This window comes from Manis javanica, chromosome 10 (genome assembly GCF_040802235.1).
Source record: "Manis javanica isolate MJ-LG chromosome 10, MJ_LKY, whole genome shotgun sequence".
Lineage (NCBI taxonomy): Eukaryota > Metazoa > Chordata > Mammalia > Pholidota > Manidae > Manis > Manis javanica.
This window is the reverse complement of record NC_133165.1, coordinates 44688022-44715515: the sequence shown is the minus strand read 5'-3', so window position 1 is coordinate 44715515 and position 27494 is coordinate 44688022. Positions and strand designations below refer to the sequence as shown.

Sequence of the window (27494 nt, the reverse complement as noted above, 5' to 3'; positions counted from 1 at the left end):
AATAATGAGAATAAAACAAATATTTGAGGAGACTATATCAGTTAAAGGTTTCTAGCTTTGGAGATTTCTTTAGCAAGTCACAAGAAGTGCTAATAATAAATTTGGCCTCATTAAACATAAGAACTTCTGCCCAAGAGAAATGACAACTAAAATTAAAAATAGCATCTTACTCATAGTTTGAACATGAGTATCAGAAGAGATTATGTCTGAAAATAACTTGTAAGGTGGTAGGCAAATGGTGGTTGTTTTTATCTGAACCCGCGGCAAGATGCCTTATGTCCTATTTAGGTTTATTTGATGTTAAGAGCACTGGTTCACCCAAATTAAAGTTTTGAAGATTCTGTAGTTAGGATTCCATGATCATTAATATTTTTCTCTACTTCTAGGCACAGGAGACAATTCCACTTCTTTGCTCCTTGAAGTTGGGAACGGACTTATGATTTTGACCAATGAAATATATGCAGAAATAATGTGTGTCACTTTCAGCTAGGAGAATTTAAGAACCTGTGCATGGTTATTCATGCTTTTTTGTTCTGCTTTGGTGATCATGGAGGCACATGCTAATGTGGAACATTGGTGCCACCAAACCAGACAGAATTTCTGAGAAACACATGGAAGATGGCTGCTTGGGAGAGTTTTTCAGACATATAGTGAATTTGGGACGAACAAAAATATTGCTATATCAGGCACTAAGATTTTGGTATTGTTACTGCAGGATAACCTAGCCTATCCTTACTGGAAAGAAATTCATAGTCTGTATGGAAAATTCACTTGAATTTCTAGTTCCTGAAATTATAAAGTTAGGATGTTGATTTGAGATCTTTCTTTTCTTTTAACATGTTTATACCTGTAAATTTTTCCTTTGCACTGTTTTGCCTCATCTCATAAGTTTTGGTATATTGTGTTTTTGTTTTCATTCATTTCTAAATATTTTAAAACTTACCTTGTGATTTCTTCTTTGACCCAGTGATTGTTTATTGGAGTGTGTTATTTAGTTTCCACAAATTTGTGATTTTTCCAGTTTTCCTTCTATTGTTTATTCTAACTTCATCCCATTGTGATTGAGATACTTTATATAATATCTTTCTTTTAAAATATGTTGAGACTTAATTTGTGGCTTAACATATGGTCTATCCTAGAGAACATCCCATGTGTACTTGAGAAGAATGTGTATTCTATTGTTGTTGGGTAGAGTATTCTGTATGTTTCTTAGATCTAGTTGGATTATTGTATTTTTCAAGTCATCTATTTCCTTACTTATCTTCTGTCTTGCTGTCCTATCCATTATTAAGAGTGAAGCATTGAAGTCTTCAACTATTATTATAAGATTGTATTTCTCCTTTAAATTTTGACCATTTTTGCTTTATATATTTTGGTGGTCTATTATTAAGTATGTAAATGTTTATAATTGTTATATCTTCTTAATTTGTTGAACCTTTTAGTAATATTTAAGTCCTTCTTTGTCTCTTGTAACTGTATTTTGATTTAAAGTTTATTTTCTCTGATATATAGCCATTCCCACTCTTCTGGTTACTATTTGAATGAATATCTTTTTCCATTTTTTTACTTTCAATCTGTTTGTGTTATTATATGTAAAGTGAGTCTCTTATAGCTGCATATAGTTGGATCATGTTTTTAATCCTTTCTGCCAATCTCTCTTTTGATGAGAGTTCAATCCATTTACATATAATGTAATTATGGATAAAGAGGGACTTATTTCTGCCATTTTGCTGTTTATTTCCTATTGCCTTATAACTTTTATAGCCCTCATTTCCTACATTACTGTCTTCTTTTGTGTTGATATTTTTTTTGCAGTGAAACATATTAATTCCCTTCTCATTTCCTTTTGTGTATATCATAAAATTATCTCATTTGGTTACCATGGGGATTAAATTTAACATTCTAAAGTTGTACATTCTAATTTGAATTTATACCAGCTTAACTTCAATAACATACAAAACTATGCTCCTATGCAGCACCTTCCCTATCCCTGTTTAGTTATTTATGTCACAAAATGACACCTTTATACATTATATGACCAAAAACATAGACTAATTGTTTTTTAAAATTAGTCTCTTAAATTATGTATAAAACAAAATGTGGAGTTACAAATAAAAACTACAATAATACTAACTTTAAGACTAATGGTTTAAAAATGCATTAATCTTTTAAGTAATGTAGAAAACAAAAATAGTAGTTACACACTATTACCACAATAATACTAGCTTTTATAATTGCATGTATTTACCTTTGCTGGGGTTTTAATTTTTTTCATACAACTTTAAGTTACTGTCTACAGTCCTTTCATGTCAACCTGCAGGACTCCTTTTAGCATTTCTTTCAGGGCAGATCTAGTGGTAATGAACTCCCTCAGGTTTTATTTATCTGGAAATGTCTTGATTTCTCCTTCAGTTTTTAAGGACAGTTTTGCCGAATAAAAGATTCTTGGCTGACAATTTTTTTCCTTTCAGAACTTTGAATATATCAGCCCACTGCCTTCTGGCCTCTGAAGTTTCTGATGAGAGGTCTGCTGAAGATCTTATCAAGGATCCCTTGTATCTGATGATCTGCTTCTCTCTTGCTGGTTTCAGACTCTCTGTCTTTGGCTTTTGACAGTTTGGTTATAACATGTCTTGGTATGAGTCTGTTTGAGCTCATGCTTCTTGGAGTTTGTTGAGCTTCTGAAATATTTGTATTCATGTCTTCATAAAATTTGGGAAATTTTCAGCCATTATTTCTTCAAATAACCTCTCTGACCCTTCTTTTTCTCTCCTCACATTCCCACAATGCATATGTTGGTCAGCTTTATGGTGTCCCACAAGTCTCTTAGGCTCTGTTCACTTTTCTTTAGTCTTTTTTCTTTCTGTTTCTTAGATTCGATAACTTCAATTGTCTTACCTTCAAGTTTGCTGATTCACTTTTCTGCCTGCTCAAACTTGCCTTTGAATCCCTCTGGTGATTTTTTCATTTCAGTTAATGTACTTTTCAGTTCCAGATTTTTTTTGATTTCTTCTTTTTGATCATACATTTTGATCATACATCATTTTCTTGACTTTCTTCATGTCTTCCTTTACTTTTTTAAACATCTTAAGGACTATTTTAAGTCTTTTTCTAAAAGGTCTGTCATTTGGTCTTTCTCTGGAACAGTTACTGTTTACTCTTTTCCTTTGAATGGGCCATACTTTCCTGTTTCTCTGTATGTCTGGTGGTTTTTGTTGAAAACTGGACATTTAAGTCTAATAACATAGTAGCTTTGGAAATCAGATTTTTCCCCTTCCCCAGGATTTTCTGTTATTCCATTTTGTAGTCTATCTCTCTGCCAGGGATCAGCCTGAGGTCTTAATGTCTTCTTAGAACATGTGTGGTGACTTTCTAGATTTTTATGTTTTTGATGTCCTAGTTCTTAAACATTTGGCATCCGAAAGGAGAAAAAAGAGAAAATGAAGGGTGAGGAGGGGAAGGGACTGGCCGTTTCTATCCCCTAGGAGTTGCTTCAGCTAGGAGTGGAGAGGCTTTCACAATTGGTGGTGGTGGAAGGGTGGTCCAGCAATGGTTGCTTGCCTCTGTGTCTGAACCTCTGAGATCAGAAGCTACAAGCAACAGTCAGAGCACTGATAATTGGTATTTGGGAAGTTGGGGTCTTATTGCTTACTCTGGCTCTTGCAGGCTGCATACAGGCTGTTCCTGGAATGCATGCACAGGTTCCTGCCCCAGGGCTGGGGGGAATAGGATTGGTAGGTGCTACAGTGCTAAAAGCTGAAATTAACTTCAAGTCTTTGAATAGACTCCAGAGGTAAATAGCAGTATCAGACAGATTCTGCCAGTACAATTGCTGTCTAGGTGGGGGAAAGGATTCCTGGTGTTTCCTTCTCTGCCATCTTCCCAGAATTCTGTCTGATTCAGTTAATTTTTAGGGTTCTCTGTTATGAACTAGGTACTCTTCTGTGCACAAGTAGAGTGATGAGCAAGACAGACAAGAATCTCTGCTCTCTACACATGTCAAAATCCATCAAGATGTACAGAGATTTATACTTTATTGTCTGTGCCTCAATTAAAAAAAAGTAAAGGAAGGCAATAACTAAAAAAAAAATGATCTCAGCTCTCATGGAAATTATATGCTCTAGTAGGGAAGTCAGACAATAGAAAAATTAAATAGACAATATAATTTCATGTAATGATAAATGTTATGAAAAAGTATTTGAATAACACAGACACTGTAGTTGTCCCATTCATGTCCCATCTGCATTTAACATTCTCATGGAAGCTGGCCAGATTTTCAGCTGCCAGCACCTGCAAGTGCTTGCCTGAGGGTACTTTCTGACTCTTGGGGCCTCTTCTACCTTGGTGCAGGAACAGTTGGGAGCACCAGAGAATTAAGGCTTCCCTAGAGAGCACCCCTCAACTAATAGCTGAATTGAGTTGTGGATAAGAACCTAGCTCCCTTGCCCCTCAGGTGGGTAACTCTGAGGTATCTTCTACACTGCCTTGCAGGGTTCTTCAGTGTATTGAGCTCCAATTATTTACAGCAGTACCTTGTTTCATCATGCATTTTTTATGGGATCCTTTCCATCCTGACTTCCTAACTAGGGTTTCCTGGATCATCTCCCAGATAAATTATTTGTGCTTGAATCTTTGTTTGAGGGTCCATTTATAGGGGAACTCAAGCTAGATTTTATGAAATGTGGGGGTGGGGACAGGTGGGAGGGAATGGCTGAAGCCAGTGTGCAGCAAAATGCTCAGGTGCACACCCATTGGTGGGTCATTGAGAAAGGTTCTGTGAGTTGGGTAGCTGTTCTGAAATTTTGCCTGTGCCTTTATAGAGAGTGGGCCCTTTGCTACTGTTCAGAGCTAGGAGGGGCTGTGGTGTCCAAGCTAGAACAGCTTCTTGTGGTGGTCAGAGTGTTATAGCTTTTATCAAAAGAAACCCAACTTATTCTTAAACCATTCCCCCACACCCTGATTGGTATTCTCTCTTCCTGGGCCCATGACCTTTTTTCTCTTTCCTCAACCCTTTTTCCTGCTAACAAGTATAGTCACTTGGTTGTTTTAAGTTATTTACTGGTGCTTTTCTTTTCTTTCTGATTATAAAAGTTATTCTTTTTTCTATATAAAAGTTTTAAATACAAAAAAAAGAAAAAAATTAAAATCATCCTGTGACTGATTAAAGTTGACCACAAATTCTTAGACACACCTCCCTTGAGAGGTAGGATCTATGTCCTCTCTCCTTTAATATAGATGAGCCCTGTGAGTGCTTGACCAATAGAATATGGTAGAAGTGACTCTGTGAGTTTCCAGATCAAACACTTAAGAGACTGAAAACTTTCAATTCTTGTCTGTTGGAAACTTGCTCTTGAAATCTAGCCAGCACACTATGAGTAGCCTAAAGCACATGGAGAGGCCACATGTACATCCTCCAATTGACATTCTCAACTGACTTCCCCACCTACAGCCAACACCAACCCAGCCATGTTAGTGATCCATTTTGAAAGTCCAATCCAACTGAGCCTTGGATGACTCTAGGTCCATTCACAATCTGGCTGCAACCATGTGAGATCCCCTAGTGAGAAGTGCTGAGCCAGACAATCAACAGGACTATGAGACAGTAAGTTGCTGTTCAAGTCACTAAAATTTGGAGTGGTGTGTTATTGCAGTAGTAGATAATGAGAACACACACGTAACCCTACCATGTAGAGATAACCATTATTAACATTTTGATTTTCCTACATACACATATTTTTAAATAGGTAATTTTAAAACCACACATAGAGAATTTTTATGGAGAGCAAACATTTATTTGCTCTGGTTATTAAGAAACTAAAGTTAGAGGCAAGTGAAAATGTGTTCGGGAAATAGTGAAAAAACCATTAGCTTGGGGATCATGTTAACAATCACATTCCATGAAAGTATGCACCTGTGTCTTTAAAAACAGATTTAGAAGTGACTAACATGATGGATGTAACGATATATTATAGTGAGACAGCATTCAACCATTCCTCTGTTGTTAGATTATTTAGGTTGTTTTAGTTTTTCACTGTTAAAACCAATGTTTCAATGAACAAGCTTGCATATACACCTTTGACTATACTTCTCAGTTGTTTCTTAGGATAAATTCTTGGAAGTGAAAATTCTTGGGCTTTTTTTGAAGCTTTTTTTTTTTAAAGGAAATTAATATTAAAAAAGCACTGGGTTTCTCTGTACCTGAGTTGCCCTTAGATTAAGGTGGGCAAACAGATGATACCTTTGGGATAGTGACTTTGATGGTTTGGGCCAGGAAATTGGGTAGGGAGGGAGCACAGGCTGTGTATAGCCACAGAAGGGTCAACAATGCTGTGTGTTCGCTGAGCCGCCGCCCTCTTCCTTTGACTCTTCGCCAGATTTCTGCCTCCTACTTCTCTTTTTCTGTCCTTCCTGGCTTTGGTGGCTTCCTTTAATTCGCTCGGCAGTGTGTGTAGCCCCACTGTTCCTGCTCACTCCAGCTATGATTCATAAAGTTCTTCTGTTAACAGGTGAGCCAGGGGCCTGGTGGGGGGCCCTCAGAATAATGAGGAAGGGAAATTTTGAGTCTGTGAGCAGAGGGAAAGGGTGCAGACCATCCAGGAGGTAGACAGGGAGAGACAAAGGGTGTTTAGGGAAGGGATTCAGGAAGCAGAGTAGAGCCAGACCAAGAGTCATGGCCAGAGAAACTTGGATGACTAAATTCATAGACTATGCAGGGGGTTTGGCTGGCTTCTTCACTTCGCAGACTCCGATACTGTGCCCAAAGAGGTACAATGACGTGGCTAAGGGGGCACAGCAGGTATTCTCTTGGAGTGTTTCTTCTTGAATTCCATCTCACCACCTCCACTTTGCCTCCCGTTCTATTTTCCAAGGACCCAGGGTATAAATGTTTGTTGAATGACTGACTGCTCAAAATAATTCAAGTTTATTTCCTTTTAATCCTGTGTTTTGTGGAGAATGAGTCAAAGAGAAAGAAATGCTTGAGAGTTACATAGGAAGGAAATTGCCTAACTGAGTCTTTAGGAACTTGATTGTTGGGCAAATCAGTGGGGAGGGAACACAGGGTGAAGTTTGGAGAGGGGCTGAAGGCACCTCAAGTTGGTGGTCCTTAGACCAGGGGTCAGCAAACGGTGGCCTGTGGGTGTAGGCAAAAATTTTACCACCCGTTTTTGTACAAACTGTGAGCCATAGGTCCCAGATAAACATTTAGAATTGACTTCATGATAGGGGACAAGAACTTTGAATCCCAATGAAGTGAACTGTTATCTCCCCCAAAGAATTCTATTTGTCTCATTAGTAAATTAAAAAAATTTTTTTTAAATTTTGATATCATTAATGTACAATTACTTGAACAACATTATGGTTACTAGACTCCCCCCATTATCAAGTCCGCCCCCACATACCCCATTACAGTCACTGTCCATCAGCATAGTAAGATGCTATAGAATCATTACTTGTCTTTGTGTTATACTGCCTTCCCTGTAACAACCTCCCCCACATTATGTGTGCTAATTGTAATGCCCCATTTTCCCCCTTATCCCTCCCTTCCCACCCACCCTCCCCAGTCCCTTTCCTCTTGGTAACTGTTAGTCCATTCTTGGGTTCTGTGAGTCTGTTGCTCTTTTGTTCCTTCAGTTTTTGCTTTGTTCTTATACTCCACAGATGAGTGAAATCATTTGGTACTTGTCTTTATCCACCTGGCTTATTTCACTGACCATAATACCCTCTAGCTCCATCCATGTTGTTGCAAATGGTAGGATTTGTTTTCTTCTTATGGCTGAAAATATTCCATTGTGTGTATGTTCCACATCTTCTTTATCCGTTCATCTACTGATGGACACTTAGGTTGCTTCCATTTCTTGGCTACTGTAAATAGTGCTGTGATAAACATAGGGGTGCATATGTCTTTTTCAAACTGGGCTTCTGCATTCTTAGGGTAATTTCCTAGGAGTGGAATTCCTGGGTTAAATGGTATTTCTATTTTTAGTTTTTTGAGGAATGTCTATACTGCTTTCCACAATGGTTGAACTAGTTTACATTCCCACCAGCAGTGTAGGAGGGTTCCCCTTTCTCCACATCCTTGCCAACATTTGTTGTTGTTTGTCTTTTGTCCTTACTGGTGTGAGGTGATATCTCATTGTGGTTTTAATTTGCATTTTTCTGATGATTAGCGGTGTAGAGCATCTTTTCATGTGCCTGTTGGCCATCTGAATTTCTTCTTTGGAGAAGTGTCTGTTCAGCTACTCTGCCCATTTTTTAATTGGCTTATTTGCTTTTTGCTCATTAGTAAATTTTTATTACAAAAAATACACTCAATTATTTTATTTTGAATTTACTAAATGAAAAATGTGTAGAAATGCATTTTCTCTCTTATTATGTAAGTACCTATGTAATATACTCTACTTGTCTCTTGGCTCACAAAGCCTAAAATATTTATTATTTAACCCTTTATAGAAAAAGTGTGCCAATATCTGCCCCTGGCTACCAGGGCTGGATTGGGAGGCAGACATCTCCAGGCTGGGATAGGTTGAATGCCGGCAGCAAAGATGTATGGAACAGGAGGGCAAACTGCTTTCTTAACTATATGCTACCTACTTCCACCTGACCCTCACCCCCTGTTGTTCTCTCTCCAGTCTTGGCCTTATGTCATGGGTTCAACCTGGACACTGAAACTGTAAAGATCTTTCAAGAGAATGCAAGGGGCTTTGGGCACAGCGTGGTCCAGCTTGAGGGATCCAGGTAAGGGTTGCAGATGGCCTCCCTGTCTCAACATGTCTTCCCTGTAAGAGTTCAACACCTGAAAAAAAATCACAATTTCCTTGATTTTTTTTGAATAGGCAATACAGTTACAGGGTTCTAAATTTGGAAGATATAAAAGAAGGTGACAGTAAAAGAAGCCTCCTCTGCACTCCCTTCCCCCAATTCTCTTCCCAGGAGGTTCCTTGGTAAATGGTTTTTTTGTGTTCTTCCAGAAGAATTCTACACTGTATATACCTCCACATTTCCCTAACTTTCCCACCCTTCACACTATTTGTAGCACAGCCTGCTGCCCATTTTTGTAAATGAATTATATTGATTCCTCACCCCAACTCCCCATTTACTGTTTATGGCACTTTGGAGCTACAATGGCAGAATCAAGAGGCTGTGACAGAGACTATATGGCCCACAAAGCCTAAAATATTTACCTTTACAGAAATAATATGGAAATAATATTACCTTTCCAGGAAAAGTTTGCTGACTTCTGCTGTATGGTGTCCTGTGCATTTTTTTTTCTTACTAAGGTGTGGTGATTTTATCAAAAAAGTGTATAGTGAGCTTACTCATTCTTTTTTATGCTTGCATCATATTCTATTATTTGAAGGTGTTACAATTTATATTACATTTAAATTTCTTAACGGATATTAGATGGTTTTTTTTACTATATAAACAATGTATATATGCAAATTTTACATATGTGAACTATATTTGGAAGTAAATTACTGGAACTAGAATTGCTGGATCAAAGGGTACATAAGAATTTGTAATTTCAGCAGATCTTCCCAGATTACTCTCTACAGAGATGGCAAAAATTTAAACTCACACCAGAAATTTATATCAATATCTATTTCTTCACCCATTTGCCAACCCATTGTGTTATGAAACTTATTGATCTTTGCAATTTGAGTATGTGAGAAATGATATATCTCAATTTAGCTTGAAATTGCATTCCTTTTTAATTGAGAGATGTATTTTCTTTTCTGTGAATGTTTTCTTCTCTGTTGCCTATTTTTCTATTGGGTTATTGTTCGTTTGTTTGTATTTTTCCTTATTGGTCTGTAAGAATTCTGACTATATTGAGGAAAGAAACTCTGGGTATGAGTTGCTAATTTCCCTTCCCCCAGTTATCATTTGTCATTGACTTTGTCTATGGTAGTTTATCACATACATTTATTTTAAATGACTGTGTAGCTGAGTGTATTCATTTTTATATGTCTTCCAGGTTTTGTGTCATTCTTAGGCCCTTCCCATTCCAAGATTTAATTCTCTCAATTTTTTCATTGCTGAGTCTTCCTCTTTTTTCTGGGTGTTGGGAAATCCACGTGTGGGTTGACTCCCCCACTTTCCTCTGGGTGGCAGGACTTCCATGGTTTCCTCTCCCCACATGGCAGAGGTTTCTCTTATCCCCATGGTTATATGTTCCCATCTGCCCCCACAGGATGGTGGTTGGAGCCCCCCAGGAGATAAAGGCTGTCAACCAAACAGGTGGCCTCTACCAGTGTGACTACAGCATGGCCGCGTGTGAACCCATCCACCTGCAGGGTGAGTCACTGCCCTGCCTTGGGACCCAGGGCTAGGGTTGCACCTACACATACACCTGGACTTGCCAGGCATTGCCTTGGTTCTGGGGGTCTGTTGTGGGAGCCCAGGAGTTTGGCTCCCCAGTCTCTGTGCTGTATGCAGATTACCTAGACACCCTCAGGCACCCCTTCCCTGTTTCTTTTCCATGACCTGGGTGCCTCCTTGACTTGTCAAACCTCTGTGTCACCCAGGCCAAGGTGACCCTTGTCCTGCTCTTAACTGTCCTTTTCTTCTCCCCGAGGATGACCATGTATATTATCTGTCCCCTCAGTTCCCCCAGAGGCTGTGAACATGTCCCTGGGCTTCTCTTTGGCATTTGCCACCAAACCTTTCCGGCTGCTGGTGAGTTACCCTGGGTCACAGAAGTATCCTGAGGGAGGGAGTTGGGGGCCCAAGGTTTCTGGGGCTGGGGTCTGCAGAGGGAGGCAATGCTGGGGAGAAAGAATAAACAGCCCCTCCCACCTGTACTTGATCCCCAGGCCTGTGGCCCCACTGTGCACCAAACTTGTAAGGAAAACACCTATGTGAATGGCTTCTGCTTCCTGTTTGGGTCCAACCTACTGCAGCAGCCCCAAAAATTCCCAGAGGTCCTCAGAGGTAGGTTGCCTTTGGTAGTGAGTACATATAGGCAGCATGAGACCAGAGGGCTGGGCCAGGACTGGGCTGGGTACTATTCGTGGTCTGGGAGGTGACTTAGAGGTCTAGGTGCAGAAGGGTGAGGGAACAGAGTTCCAATAGAGAGAAGCTGGGGGGAGATGTTAGGTCTTTCAGTTTAAGAAAAGTCCTGCTATAGCTACTCATCTTTTTGAGATGATGTTCCAACCATTGTTCTTAGAGTAAGTACCTGTTCTCCTGGCCATAGCCTTTGAGGCTCTAGATGGTGTGGCTCCTTTCCACCTCTCCAGCTTCTTTCTCATCCCTTCTAGGTATGACCACTCTGGCTGCCTTTCTTCTCCAAGAATCACATCAAGCTGCTCTTGTCTCAGGGCATTTGCACATACTACTCCTTTAGCCTAGCATGCTCTTTCTCCAGATTTCAGCTGACAACCCATTATTGTCATCTCAGCTCAAATGTCACCTCTTCAAAGAGACCTTCCTTGAGTAGCCTGTTTAATTATTCCCACCATTACTCCCTACCACCTCATCCTATTTCACCATTTCATATCTATTTATATTCTACTTGTTTCTTATCTGTCCTTTCCTCTGGAATGGAGGTTCCATGATAGCAGGGATGTTGTCTAGCTTTTTCATGGTTCTACACTCTTGCCTCTATTGCTGCTTAAAAAATTGCCCCTGAACTTAGCAGCTAAAAATAACAAACATTAATTATGTTACAGTTTCTATGAATCAGGAATCTATGCATGGCTTAGCTGGGTGCCTCTGCCCCATGAGATTAAAGTTAAGCTGTTAAACCAGGGCTGTGTTCTCATCTGAAGGCTTGACTACAGGAAGATTCACTTCCAAGCTCAATTACAAGGTTGTTGGACTGAGGGCCTGAGTCCTTACTGGCCGGAGGTTTCCCTCAGTTGCTTATCACATGGGCCATAGAGCACTTCATTTCCATGAGCTGCTGGTTTCCCTCAGAGTGAGTGACAAGGGACTGAGACAGCAAGAGAGAGTAAGCATCCAAGACAGAAGTCACAGTCTTTTTGTCATCTAATTTCAGAAGTAACAGCTCATTACTTTTACTGTAATGTATTCCTTTGAAGTGAATCAAAAGTACAGCTCATGCTCAAGAGAGAGGGATGTAAGTGTTATTACCAGGAGGTGAGAATCTTGGGGACCATTATGGTGACTGCCTACTATATCCTTGTTCCCAAAATACTTGTCGATTGAAAAAGAATGAGTCAGTGAATGAATCTTTTTTCAAGCTGCTCTCTGCCACTGATTTCTTTATTGCTGGGCTTTTTGCTTGTCTCCAAGTTGGTTCTGGAACCATGGGCAGGTATGTCTTCTTTTTATAGATTTTTTTAAAGCTATGTCCTTTGTAGTTTGCTTTCAATGGATAACTTTCCCTCCTTCACAAAGAAAACCACAGCTGTCAGGGCATGAATGCCCTCAACTCCCCTCTTCTCCTTCTTCAAATTTCCACAGTGGTACCAATGTCTTACTAGTTTTAGAGGAAGTCCTGTCTTTCTACCTTTTCATGAGGAATTCTTCCATCTGGTCTCTTGAAGCTTTCTCACATCACCAATTCCGAAGCCCACATCTTCAATCATCTTCTTAAATTTCTCCCCCTCCTTTGAATGTAAACATGTTCATGCTACCCATATCTCAAAAACAATCAATCCCTAAAATTGACTGCAATAAAATAGCCTTCCCTCTCCCTGGTTTCCTCCCCATCCTCTGCCGTCTCTCCTGCACTTCACCACCAAAATTCTTGAAATGGTTCCCTCTTCTTGTCTCCATTTCCCCCATGTCATTGATTCTTCACCTTCTGGTATCTGGCATCTGGCCACCCATCAAATAGATCTTGCAGATCTATAGATTTGCAAGAATGACATCTGTGAATAACTAAATGCAAAATCTCTTTTTATCCTCATGTTCACTCACTTTTTCTGAAGTGACCTGCAGATCTTCTTTCTTCCCCAAACACCTTGGCTTCAAATTATCTCTTCCTTTCTTCTCTTCCCTCTCCCTCTCTCCCCTGTCCTTCCTGTCTCTCCTCTCCTCCCCTTTCTCTCTTGCTTATCCCTCTACTGAGGGCTTATGCTAAGCTTCATCTCCAGGCTGTCCTCCTCACCTACCTAGGAGTACTGGGTCACAGCTTCTATTCTTGTCCATGTGTTCTTCCTGCCTTATCATATCCAAATCTGTGACTTCAGTTCCCCACATCACCAATTTTTCTCTAAAGTCCTCACTCTCAGAACTTCAAAACTCTTCTTTAAAAATTTTTTCATTTCTTTAAAAATAGATAATACATGCAGTTGGTTCAAAATTCAAAAGCCACTAAAGGATATACTGTAAAAATGTCTCCCTCTTGGATCCCTAGCCTTCTGTTTCTTTCCTGGGAGGCAGTCACATCACCAGTTTCTTATGTCTTCCTCTGGTGCTACTCCATGTATTTATAAACACCTACATACCTATACTCTCACTTTGTGTCACAAACTTAAGATATGTATAGATTTATGTAAACATGAACAGGATACAAAAGAACTCTATCACCCCTTTAAAAATCCTTCATGCTATCCCTTAATAGTTACTTGCCTCCTTCCCATCACCCCTAGTCCCTGGCACCCACTGATTTGTTCTCCATCACTGTGTATAGTTTGTCTTTTCAAGAATGCTACATAAATGGAATTGTAACCTTTTGAGATTGACTTCTTTCAGTAGCATAATGCATGTTGTTGTGTGTACCAGTTGTTCTTTCCTTTTTATTGCTGAGTAGTATTCCATTGCATGAGTTACCAGTCCCATTCACTAATTCATCCACTTGCTCATGGAAGGATGTTTGGGTTGTTTCTGATGTTTGTCAATCATGAATAGAGCTGCTAGAAACTCTTCACTGCTAGGCAATCTTTCTAAAACATAAAACAGATCATTTTACTTCCCTTTCTAAGCACCTTCTATGGCTCCCACTGCCTAAAGGATAAAGTCAAACTGCTTTTTGGATTAGAGAGGCTCTTCCCAACTGTTCTCTGCTTAATGCCATAGCCTCATCTCAATCCCGTAACATAGATTTACCCTCAGAGTGCCATTTCCATCCCTTGGTCCTGCCAGAATCATTTTAGGCCTATCCCCTTTGTATCAGTCAAGGTCTTAACTGGAATAGACAGCACACTCCAATTTTCATAATTTGAGGAGGGTTTATTTACAAAGGGACTAATAAAGGTGTGGTAGGGTCTAAGGAAACTACAAGATGGTGCAGAAATCTAGGGTGAGTAGCAGTAGAGCTGTTACTACCCTAGGCTGATGAGACAAGGGGAGGGAGAAGTCACCAGAATCTGGAAAGGGAAAGAGTCATGTGGCCCCTTGAGAGGAGCAGTGAACTGTTGATGGGCCTAGCTGGCCCAAAGTAACCTTGCAGGGAGGAGGCTGAAGGGAGAATACTCTACTTTCACTCTCCTCCCTCTTTCCACTCTTCTGTTGAGGCTCTTAATTGGGTAAATCCAACTAGAAGCCAGAGGGAGCCCTGTTGATGTGGTCCATGTAGGCTGACATCTCAGGCCACAAAGCTGACTGGAGGAGGGTAGCAAATGGATTTGGGGCATACCTTTATATGTGTTATTCCTTTTTTTCCTGTAAACTATTTCTGCCTTTGTATTTCTGGCAAATTATTTCTCATTCTTCATGAGGTAACTGTAATATGGCCATTTTCCTTGACTCCCTTGAGCAGAATTAACCATATTTTCCATACACCTTTGTCCATTTAAAAAATCATTTTGAACAACATTCGAGTTTATTAAGCACATTTTAAAAAGTATTGCAAAATGTTTAACTTTTGCTAGCTCTAAGGTTTTTGCTGCTCCCAAATTTTGCATATAACTGAGCTTTCAGATCTGCTAAGAACTGTTGAATTGATTTCACTCTGGATTCTAAGGTGTCAGTTTCTTCTTGAAAATTTCTTTGCTTCTTTTAACATTTCTTGAATTTATTCTTGAGAATAATAATGAAAATATGACCAATTCAATTAAGTATCATTAAGCAGTCATCTGCAAGCATGTCCTTCAAGCATCTTCTAAATTTTGGAGTTGTTTAGTTTTTCTTTTGTTTCTTCCTTCAGCTATGTGATTCTACTTGTATTCTGTGAAAATTTGTTTATATTTTGTTGCTTTTCAAAAGTAACATTGACCTCTGCAGCTGTCTTCTTCGTGGTGGCTGCCATCTTGGGACCATGTCCGTGTTTTAATTTAGCTTGGAGCATAAGTTGCATCTTGTTTACTTTTTATTCTCATTTCTCAGCAGAGAGATGACATGCAAAAAATGTACCCCAAGTCTCTAGAGATTAATCAATTCGTGCTCTTTTTTCCTTTCCCCAGAGTGCCCTCAGCAAGAGAGTGACATCGCCTTCTTGATTGATGGCTCTGGTAGCATCATCCCGAATGACTTTCAGCGGATGAAGGAGTTTGTCTCAACTGTGATGAGTCAATTTAAAAAGTCTAAAACCTTGGTGAGGGTCAATGAGTAGGTTAGAGGACAGCCCACATAAGAATGGCAAATACATGCCAACCAGGCCACCACTTTTCTCTCCTATTTCTATTGCAGACTGCCAAATTGCCAATTGATCATGGTTTTCTTTCATAATTATCTTTCCTGCTTTGTTTGGACGCAGCCACAGCATTGTTCTAGCCCTCAGGAAAGTTGGCATAGGGGATGAAATCCATGTGCTATGTCTGGCTGAGTTCTACTACTGAGGAGAGAGATCTGATGGCAGATTTCTGTCCTGGTGAGGCAGAAGGATTGGGCAGTGCAAAATTTGGAGGGATTTGGAGGTGGCAGTGTTTCAAGATTGATTTAGGTGTTGCTGGCAGATGGTTAAGAGGGTGGAGAGCACCTTCTCCAGTGTAATGCCAGGTACCTGTTCCCAGTTCTCTTTGATGCAGTACTCTGAAGAATTCCAGACTCATTTCACCTTCAGTGATTTCAAGAAAAACCCTAACCCAGGATCGCTGGTGAGGCCAATAAAACAGCTGCTTGGAAGGACACATACTGCCACAGGAATCCTCAAAGTAATGTAAGTTCTTCCCTCTTTGCTTAGGGTAGAAGGAGGAGGTGATATTTTTAGCTGGGTTTGCAGAGTGAGGAGAGTTGTTCAGGCAGGGATTTCTAACAGAAGGAATAGCAGGGGTAAAGGTGTGGACAAGAGATTGGGCATGATGTGTTTATGAAATATAAATTGTGAGTAAAGGTGGAAGTAAAAGTGGAAAGTGATGGGAAGGCTGGAGGGAGGCTAGAAAGATAAGTTGAGGCCAAATCATTAAAGGCAACTTAAAAGTCACTGAGATCTATTGAAGGTTTTAAGCAGTGGGGAGACATCACCACTTGTTTTGGAAAGTTTGCTTTGATTTTTGTGTGCGTATTTGTAAAGATGAGGGTGGGAGCTGGGACAAAAGTTTGGGAAGATGAGCAAGGGAGCCCCTGCAAAGAACCAGGAAGGTTTGATGCGGGCCCAGTTAAGCCTATTAAAATTTTTTTAATTTAAAAGGAATAATACTCAGTTAAAAAAATCAACTTATGCAAAAGTATATAAAGGCAGTAAAGGCATCCTTTCCCTCCACTTTTTTCCCCTCTCCTGTTGTCTTCCCAGGTCTTGGAGCAGCCACATCTTAGTGTTTGCCTCAGCAGAGCCCAAGCTCCTCCTAGACAGTGCCTGGCTGCACCTGAGTCTGTGACTGCTGATGTTCCTTCCCAAACTAAAAGTATCTCCGCTTGCATTTGACTTTTCCCTCCTCTTCCCTGGACAGAAGAGAACTGTTTCACAGCAGCAGTGGAGCCCGGGAGAATGCCCTTAAGATCCTAGTTGTCATCACAGATGGAGAAAAGTTTGGCGATCCCTTAGAGTATGAGGATGTCATCCCTGAAGCAGAGAAAGCGGGGGTCATTCGCTATGTCATTGGGGTAGGATATGTGGCTCTCTGAATGCTTCTGTGGAAGGTTTCTGCTTGGATACACCCTCCCTTGAATTTGCAAATATCAATGAAATCAAAACGGCAGATGTCACTGCAATACCCCATATATGCACCTGTATCAGTGAACTGTTGTCATGATGATGCCATGTAACAAACTATCCCAAAATTCAGTGGCTTAAAACAGTAAGTGAGTCTGTAGATCAGCTCAGCACTTTTTATGATCTTGGCTAGGCTCATTCATGAGTTTGTAATCAGATGTTTTACTTGCTTTACTACATTTGGCAGCCCTGTCCCAGAGGCTTTCTAGTGCAATCCCTCATTTCATATTGTTTCAGATTCTTTTCCTGCAGAATTTTCTTTGCTGGATGAGACTACTACCCCCAGAGAGTGTTTGATTTGGCCTCTGTTCCTTGGTAACAGGTGGGAGATGCCTTTAACAGTTTGAGATCCCGCCAAGAGCTTAATATCATTGCATCCAAGCCAGTTCGTGATCATGTGTTTCGGGTGAATAACTTTGAAGCTCTGAAGACCATTCAGAATCAGCTTCAGGAAAAGATCTTTGCAATTGAGGGTGAGCTAAGGTTCTCTATTCTTGAAGCAGCTCCAGAGGCAGGCCTTCACCCAAAACATGTTTTTCTCTCTAGAAATTAGAACTTCCTAACCCTTTGTATCCTGACACTCAGCATTAACCCTCTCCACTTCCTCCAGTTCCTTTGAAATTGAAGGACCTAGAATTTTATCTATAACTCGGCAAGTCTTGGCTATAGGCTGAAAAATTGGAGGTGAAGGGAGCCAAATCCCATATGGTACTTTTCCAAAAAATAGGATGTGTTGCCAACATTTATTTGTTTGTATCTCCAGTGCCTAGAATAGTGCTTGGTACATAGAGGGTGCTCAATAAATGTTTGTTGACAAAAATAATTTAAAAATTGGGGAAAGGTTCATGTACAGTCTGGATTTATGGCTTCATTTGAAAAGTTGGTATATGAGACACCTTGAGAACCCCATTCCCACTTGGCAAAGAGTAGCTGGAGCTGAGTAGCCACCATCCTTTCAAAAGGGTCATATGCTTTCTAGTTCAACATAGCTCCCATCTGAATCTCTTTTGTCTGGCTACCACAGCATTTGAGTTTCTGGCACCTAGTCTGGGCTTTCTTGCTTTCTTTAATGTAAAAAGTTTTCCTCCCCACAGGTACTCATACAGGAAGTACCAGCTCCTTTGAGTATGAGATGTCTCAGGAAGGCTTCAGTGCTGCCATCACCTCTGTAAGTGGTTTTAGTAAATGTGAGGGAAAAGAAGAAAGATGCACAAGGGTTTGGGGGCTTTTCTCTATTGAGGGTACTTCTTTAATGGGCAGTAGTGGTCTCTTCTCCCTTCTTTGTCAGTCCTGTTTTTCTTTCTTTTTTATTGAGATATAATGGACATAAGTCATGATTTTAGCTTCAGGTGTACAATATAATAATTCAATATATGTGCATATATTGTGAAAAGATCACCACAATATGTCTAGTTAATTCCATCATGTCACACAGTTACAATTTTTTTTCTTGTGATGAGAACTTCTAAAATTTATTCTCTTAGCAATTTTCAAACACACAATACAGTATTATTAACTATAGTTGCCACACTGTACATTATAACCCCAGAATTCATTTATTTTATATCTGGAAGTTTGTACCTTTTGACCCCCTTCACACATTTCATCCACACCCCAACTGTCTCCTTCAGCAACTACCAATCTGGGTTCTCCGTGTCTGTGAGTTCACTTATTTTTGGTTTTGTTTTAGATACCACTTGTAAGTGAGATCACACAGTACTTGTCTTTCTCTGACTTCCTCACGGTCCATCCACATTGTCACAAGTGGCAGGATTTCCTTCTTTTTTTATGGTTGAATAATATTATATCTATATATCTATATCTATATCTACATCTATATCTATATCTGTATATATAGATACCACATTTTCTTTATCCATTCATGTGTCAGTGGACACTTAGGTTGTTGCCATGTCTTGGCTATGTAAATAATGTTGTAATGAACATGAAGGGGCAGATATTTTCTTGAGTTAGTGTTTTCACTGACAGAAAGTGAAATTAATGCCCAGAAGTGGAATTACTGGGTCATATGGTAGTTCTATTTTTAATTTTTGAGGAAATTCCACAGTTTTCCAGTGACTGTGCCAATTTAAATTCCCACTAATAGTTCACCAGGGTTCCCTTTTCAACACCTGTTATTTCTTGTCTTTTTGATGAAGCTGTTCTAACAGGTGTGAAGTGACTTCTCATTATGGTTTTGTTTGCATTTCCCTGATTATTAGTGACACTGAGCACTTTTTCCATGTGCCTTTTGGCCATCTGTATGTCTTCTTTGGAAAAATGTCATTTCAGATCTGTCCATTTTTTAAATTGGGTTGTTCTTTTTTTTGCTATTTGAGTCGTATGAGATTTTTATATTTTTTATATTAACCTCTTATTAGATACATGATTTGCAAATATTTTCTCCATTTTATAGGTTGCCTTTTCATTTTGTTGATGATTTGCTTTGCTGTGCAGTTTTTTGGTTTGATGTCTTTCTTGTTTAGTTTTGCTTTTGTTGCCTTTGCTTTTGTTGCCAAATCCAAAACATCATCCCCTTGACCAATGTCAAGGAGCTGTTTTCTACTTGGAATTTTATGGTTTCTGGTCTATGTTCAAGTGTTTAATCCACTTTGAATTGAGTTTTGTGAGTGGTATATGACAGTGTGGTCCAGTTTAATTCTTTTGCATGTAGCTGTCCAGTTCTCTCAAAACCATTTATTGAAGAGACTGTCCTTTCCCCACTGTATGTTCTTGGCTCTGAAATAAATGCATGGCTTTATTTCTGGGCTATATTATCTGTTCCACTGATTTTTGTGTTTATTTTCATGTCAGTCCCATACTGTTTGATTATGATAACCTTGAAACATAGTTTGAAATCAGAAAGCATGATGCCTCCACCTTTGTTCTTCTTTCTCAAAATTGCTTTAGTTATTCAGGGTCTTTTGTAGTTAAATACAAACGTTGCATTGAAGCTTTAGATTGCTGAATCCTGTTCTACCTTCTTTTCCAGAATGGCCTCTTGCTGGGTGCTGTGGGGAGCTTTGACTGGTCTGGTGGTGCCTTTCTACATAAGTCAAAGAATAAATTCACCTTCATCAACAGGGTAGCCTCAGACATGAGTGATGCTTACTTGGGTAAGTGGAGAGGGCAGGATTACTCTTAACAAGGGGTAAGAATATGGTATAACTCAACTATTGTAGATGTCACTGGATCTTTCATAGGCTCTTGGGATAGCTTTCAATACTAAAATTTCAAAATTATATCTTAATTATTTGCCAAAGAGGAATATAGTGCAGGGTCCAGTTACTCCAACTTAACAAGTCTGGGAAATGCCCCATTGCCCCTACTCAAGGGATAGACCTTCTAGAGGGGGCAGGGTCTGCATGGGACAGCACATATCCTCTTAGATCACCATCTTCAGGTTATGCTGCTGAAGTCATCTTGCGGAGCCGGGTGCAAAGCCTGGTTCTGGGAGCGCCTCGATATCAGCACACTGGCCTGGTGGTGATGTTCAGAGAGAATGCTGGTGCCTGGGAGACCAACACAGTTATCAAGGGCAGCCAGGTGAGTGCAGAGCATGTGGTGCATGAATGTACAAACAGAGGAATCTTGGGGGCTGAGAGATTTCAGGATAGGCATCTCCAGGTGCCACACATGGCAATTTTGTAAAAGAGCCTTCAGAGAGCTTTGAGCTGGAGATTCATGGGATCAGTTTTGCATTTGAGAATTTGTTCTCAGTTTTGTAAAACAATGAACAGCACTTAACTAGTACAGAGCTCTCTACAAGTCTACCTGTACACAGAGCTCGTATTTGACCAGTACATAACCAGTATAGCCATACTAGTTATTAATATATTGAAATAATTCCATATCTGTCAATAAATATCTGTTTCCCTTAGGTGCCTCCCCCACTCACTCTGGCCCCTTTCCTAGTACTCTTTGAATTTCCCCATGATCCAGCAACCATGAGGTCAGGCAGGGGACCTCAGGGAACTTGTAGGACCTATTCTAGGTAAGCCCCTTGTTCATGCCTGAGCAGTCCTAAAAATTCAATATTTTGACTATTGCCAAAAGCAATGTGGTTGCATCTTATATGGTGTGTGAGGCAAAAATCTCCAGTCAAAATTATCCTTGAAAATCCCTGAAATAGGATTGCTCACATGATATTGTGCCTCCAGTTCTGTGTGTATTCCTTTAATTTTTGCCAGTGGTTCTCTTTGGCCTGCAATGAATGCATCATATATGGATGAAACCAGTTTGTTCTGATACCTGAACAGCTTGTCATCATTCTTTGTCAGTAGTCAAATTCTTCATGCGGTCTTTACATAAGTTTTGCCAACACACATTCACTGTGGATGGCTTCAGTTTCTGGCACATACAAAGGGTGGGGTGGGAAGGAATGTGTAGGGTGATTCCAGGAGGTCAGGTATGGATGTGATGCTACTTCTCTGTTTTGTGTGTATGGTCTAGGGTCACACGGGGAAGGCTGGCTGGTCACTCCCCACCACACACAGGTATTACACATGCAGATTACAGTCAAGGTGGTACATACTGAAAACTGGGACAATTGGGATGTTATGAGAGCAGTTGGGATGGGCACCCACACAAGACATTAGGGAAAGCTTCCTGGAAGAAGTGAAAGTTAAGGTAGAAGAACTAGAAAAGTGAAGAGTGGGGAAAGAAAAAGGGCCAGAGGAGGTAAGAGCATGAGACAGAGTTCAGAGTGTACATAATTTGGGGTAGAGGGAGTAGGAGAAAACACTGGGAAGAAGGATAGGAAACAGATTCATCTCATATCTACTCCCTCCATTTCATTTTTTAATTGAAGTATAGTTGATATACAATATTATATTGGTTTCAAGCATACAGTGCAGTGATTCAACAGTTACACACATTATTAAATGCTCACCCCAGTCAGTGCAGTTACTGTCAACACAGAATGATGTTACAGAACCATTGACTATATTCTCTATGTTGTGCTTTCATCCCCATGACTAATTTGTATTATGATTGAGAATTTTTTTGCCTCTTTATCCCCCTCACCTATCCCACCCATGCACCCCAATCTCTTGGTAACCACCAATTTCTTCTCAGTGTCTGAGTCTACTGCTGTTTTGTTCATTTTGTTTTGTTTTCAGATTCCACAAATAAGTGAAACCCTATGGATTTGTCTTTCTCCACCTGGCTTATTTCATTCAGCATAATATCCTCTAGGTCCATCTGTGTTGCAAATGTCAGGATTTTTTTCTTTTTTATGCCTGAATAATATTCCATGTGTATATGTACCACATCTTCTTTATCCATTTGTGTATTGATAGGCACTTTGGTTGCTCCCTTATCTTGGCTATTGTAAATCATGTGGTGATAAACACAGGGGTGTATATATCTTTTAAAATTAGAGATTTTGTTTCCTTCAGGTAAATTTCTAGAAGTGCAGTTGCTGGGTCAAATGGTATTTCTATTTTCAGTTTTTTGAGGAACCTCCATAATGCTTTCCAATTGCTGCACCAGTTGACATTCCCACCAACTGTGTAGGAGGGTTCCTTTTCCCCCACATCCTCACCAACACTTGTTATTTCTTGTCTTTTGGATAGTGGCCATTCTAACCAGTGTGAGGCAATATCTTATTGTGGTTTTGATTTGCATTTCCCTGATGATTAGTTACGTGAAGCATCTTTTCATGTGGCTGTTGGCCATATTGATTTCTCATTTGGAAAATGGTCTGCTCAGCTCCTCTGCCCATTTTTAAATCAGGTTATTTGTTTATTTGGTGTTGAGGCATATAGTACAGATGTTAACCCTTTATTGGGTGAATCATTTATGAGTTATTATGAATATATTCTCCCATATTGTAGGTTGCCTTTTTGTTTTGTTGATGGTGTTACTCCTTCCATTTCTACTGGCCCAGGCCATCATTACCTTTCCTGTGGATCTAGCTATAGTTCCTAACTGGTCTCATGGAGGCCCATGTTGCCTTCCTCTAATCTATAGTGCGAGAGTGAACTTTCTAAATGAGAAACTGTTTATGTCAGTCTTCAGTTTAAGGCCTTTTGTTGACTAAAGACCAATATTATCCAATAATGATTTAAAAATTCTCAACAATATTGAATCCAGCAATCCAAAAAAAGAATAATACATTATGACCAAAGATGGTTTATCCCAGGAATGCAGGGCTGATTCTAAAGTTCACATGGAAATGTACAGCACCCAGAATAAATAATCTTGAAAAAGAAGAATGAAGTTGGAGGACTCACATTTCCCAATTTCAAAACTTACCACAAAGCTATAGTCATCAAGACAGTGTGGTATTGGCATGCAGATAGACTTACAGATAATGGAATAGAGTTGAGAGTCCAGAAATAAACCCATATATCTATGGTCATATGATTTTTGATAAAGGTTCATTTAATGGGGAAAAATAATCTTTTCAACAAATGATGCTGGGACAACTGGATATCCACATGCAAAAGAATAAATTTGCATGTCTATCTCAGAATATACAAAAATTAACTCATTATGGGTCAAATACCTAAATGTAAGAACCAAAGCTATAAACCTCTTAGAAGGAATAAGAGGTGAATTTTTGTAACCTTAGATCTAGCAATGATTTCTTAGATATGACAACCATAAGCACAAGTAACAAGGACAAAATTGGACTTCATCAAGTTAAAAATTTCTGACCATCAAAGGACACTGTCAAGAAAATGAAAAGAATGGGAGAAGCTATTTATATGTCATATGGCTGATTAAGGTCTGGTATTTAGAATATATAAAGAACTCCTACAACTCAACAATAAAAAGACAAATAATCTAATTTTAAAATGAGCAAAGGATTTAAATAGACATTTCTCCAGAAAAGATATACAAATGGCCAAAAGGCACATGAAAAGATGTTCAGAGAAAAGTTGATATTAAGGAAATGAAAATAAAAATGATAAGAGAGATATACCACTAGAATGACTATTAAACAAATGAATAAATAACAAATATTCATGAGGATGTGGAGAAACTAGAACCCTCATATATTGCTGGTGGGAATGTAAAATAATATAGCCATTTTGGAACACAAGTTAGCAGTTCCTCAAAAAGTTAAATATAGCCTTACCATATAACCCAGAAATTCCATTCCTAGGCATTCCATTCCTCCCCCAAAGTGAAAACAGGTGTTCAAACAAAAACTCAGACATGAATTTTCATAGCAGCATTATGCATAATAAGCAAAAAGTGGAAAGAACTTAAATGTCCATCAACTTATGAATAAACAAAATGTGATTTATCCATGCAATGTAATATTATTTAGCCATAAGAAGAATGAATTATTATTTATTTATTTATTGGATATAGTTCATATACAATATTATATTGGTTTCAGATAATAATGTGACTTGATAATTACATACATTACTGAATGTTTGCCACAGAAAGTGTAGTTATCCCCTGGTACCATACCAGGATATTACAATAATGTTGGTTATATTCTCTATGTTGTACTTCAAGAATGAAGTCTTGGTATATGCTACAACATGAACAAACCTTGAAAACTTTATTTCTTCTTTAAAATTTTTTTTATATTGCAGTATTTTTATTTATTTATTTATTATTTATTTAATTTTGGCATCATTAATATACAATTACATGAGCAACATTGTGGTTACTAGATTCTTCCCATTATCAAGTCCCCCCCACATACCATTACAGTCACTGTCTATCAGGGTAGTAAGATCCTATAGTCACTACTTGTCTTCTCTGTGCTATACTGCCTTCTCTGTGCCGTCCCCTACATTATGTGTGCTAATCGTAATGCCCCTTATTCCCCTTTTCCCTCTCTTCCCACTGACTCTCCCAGTCCCTTTCCATTTGGCAACTGTTAGTCCATTCTTGGGTTCTGTGATTCTGCTGCTGTTTTGTTCCTTCAGTTTTTCTTTGTTCTTATGCTCCACAGATGAGTGAAATCATTTGATACTTGTCTTTCTCCACCTGGCTTATTTCACTGAGCATAATACCCTCTAGCTCCATCCATGTTGCAAATGGTAGGATTTGTTTTCTTCTGTGGCTGAATAATATTCCGTTCTGTATATGTACCACATCTTCTTTATCCATTCATCTACTGATGGACACTTAGGTTGCTTCCATTTCTTGGCTATCGTAAATAGTGCTGCGATAAACATAGGAGTGCATATGTCTTTTTGAAACTGGGCTGCTGCATTCTTAGTGTAAATTCCTAGGAGTGAAATTCCTGGGTCAAATGGTATTTCTATTTTGAGCTTTCTGAGGAACCTCCGCACTGCTGTCCACAATGGTTGAACAAATTTACATTCCCACCAGCAGTGTAGGAGGGTTCCCCTTTCTCCACATCCTTGCCAACATTTGTTGTTTGTCTTTTCTCTGTTGACCATCCTAACTGGTGTGAGGTGATATCTCATTATGGTTTTAATTTGCATTTCCCTGATATTTTAGTGATGTGGAGCATCTTTTCATGTGCCTGTTGGCCATTTGAATTTCTTCTTTGAAGAACTGTCTGTTAATATCCTCTGTTCATTTTTTAATAGGGTATTTGCTTTTTGAGTGTTGAGGTGTGTGAGTTCTTTATATATTTTTGATGTTAACTCCTTGTCAGATATGTCATTTATAAGTATATTCTCCCATACTGTAGGATGCCTTTTTGTTCTGCTGATAGTGTCCTTTGCTGTACAGAAGCTTTTTAGCATAACATAGCCCCATTTCATTTTTTATTTTGTTTCCCTTGCCCAAGGAGATGCGTTCAAGGAAAAAGTTGCTCATGTTTATATTCAAGAGATTTTTGCCTATGTTTTCCTCTAAGAGCTTTATGGTTTCATGACTTACATTCGGGTCTTTGATCCATTTTGAGTTTACTTTTGTGTATGAGGTTAGACAATAATCCAGTTTCATTCTCTTGCATGTAGCTGTCTAGTTTTGCCAATGCCAGCTGTTGAAGAGGCTGTCTTTTCCCCATTGTATGTCCATGGCTCCTTTGTCATATATTAATTGACTATATATGCTCGGGTTTATATCTAGGCTCTCTAGTCTGCTCTATTAGTCTATGGGTCTGTTCTTGTGCCAATACCAAATGGTTTTGATTACTGTGGCTTTGTAGTAGAGCTTGAAGTCTTGGAGCATAATCCCCCCAGCTTTATCCTTCCTTCTCAGAATTGTTTTGGCTATTCAGGGTTTTTTATGGTTCCATATGAATTTTAGAACTATTTGCTCTAGTTCGTTGAAGAATGCTGTTGGCTGGTATTTTGATAGGGATTGCATTGAATCTGTAGATTGCATTAGGCAGGATGGCCATTTTAACAATATTAATTCTTCTTATCCATGAGCACAGGATGTGTTTCCATTTATGGGTATCTCCTTTAATTTCTTTTAAATGTTTTTATATTGAGGTACATACAATAAAATTCATGAATCTTAGTGTACAACTTGATGAATTTTGACATGTCTATATATACTCATGTAAAAAGCACCCAAATCAAGATATAAAACATTCTTACAAGTTTTGTTCCCCCCTCATGTAGTTCATCCACCCCCACAACCCATCCCCTGTGGCAACCACCAGTCTGTTCTTTGTGTTTATATGTCAATATTGTTTGTTTGTTCATTTGTTTTGTTTTTTAGAATCCACATATAAGAGAAATCATATGCTAATTGCCTTTCTCTGTTCAACTTATTTAATTTAGTGTAATGCCCTCATGGTCTCTCCAATTTGTCACAAATGGGTATTTCATTATTTTTAATGGTTGAACAAGTTTGATGTAGTCTCGCTTGTATATTTTTGCAACAACATTTATTCGACCTAGTGCATATTATGATGAGTGAAATAAGCCAGGTAGAGAAAGACAAATGCCATAGAATTTCACTTATTCATGGACTCTAAAACATTAATTTTTATCCGTTTATCTATTGATGGACATTTAGGTTGCTTCTATATTTTGGCTATTCTAAAAAATGCTGTGATAAACATAGGAGTGCATAGTAATTTCAGATTAGTGATTTTGTTTTCTTCAGGCAAATTCCTAGATGTAGAATTGCTGGATCATATGGTATTTCTATTTTTAGGTTTTTGAGAAACCTACACACTGCTTTCCATACTGGTTGCACCAGTTTGAAATCCCACCAGCAATGTATGAGGGTTTCCTTTTCTCCACATCTTTGCCAACCCTTGTTATTTCTTGTTTTTTGGATAGGAGACATTCTGACTGGTGAGAGGTGATACCTAATTGTGGTTTTGATTTGCATTTCCCTGATGATTAGAGATGTTAAGCATTTCACGTATCTGTTGGCCATCTGCACGTCTTCTTTGGAAAAATGTCTATTCAGGTCCTCTGCCCATTATTTAATCAGATTATTATTTATTTTGATGTTGAGTTACATAAGTTCTTTCTGTATTTTGGATATTAGCCCTTATTAAATATATTATTTGAAAATATATTATATCATACACATTGCCATTTCATTTTGTTGATGGTTTCCTTTGCTGTGCAGACGGTTT

General features: G+C 39.0%; 1 protein-coding gene and 1 pseudogene across 1 annotated transcript in view; one reads left to right on the top strand and one right to left on the bottom strand.

The window, feature by feature from the left end:
• Positions 1 to 6381: 6381 nt before the first annotated feature.
• Positions 6382 to 27494, top strand: part of ITGAM (integrin subunit alpha M) — a 45324-nt gene continuing 24211 nt past the window's right edge. The window contains exons 1-12 of the mRNA XM_017666245.3: positions 6382 to 6506; positions 8631 to 8736; positions 10193 to 10296; positions 10607 to 10677; positions 10815 to 10932; positions 15315 to 15445; positions 15864 to 16009; positions 16740 to 16893; positions 17325 to 17475; positions 18097 to 18170; positions 19995 to 20118; positions 20406 to 20548. Of these exons, the coding sequence (XP_017521734.2) occupies positions 6479 to 6506; positions 8631 to 8736; positions 10193 to 10296; positions 10607 to 10677; positions 10815 to 10932; positions 15315 to 15445; positions 15864 to 16009; positions 16740 to 16893; positions 17325 to 17475; positions 18097 to 18170; positions 19995 to 20118; positions 20406 to 20548 (1350 nt within the window). The 5' untranslated portion in view covers positions 6382 to 6478. The remainder of the gene's footprint in view (positions 6507 to 8630; positions 8737 to 10192; positions 10297 to 10606; positions 10678 to 10814; positions 10933 to 15314; positions 15446 to 15863; positions 16010 to 16739; positions 16894 to 17324; positions 17476 to 18096; positions 18171 to 19994; positions 20119 to 20405; positions 20549 to 27494) is intronic.
• On the bottom strand, positions 14176 to 15307 carry LOC108400696 (prefoldin subunit 4 pseudogene; annotated as a pseudogene).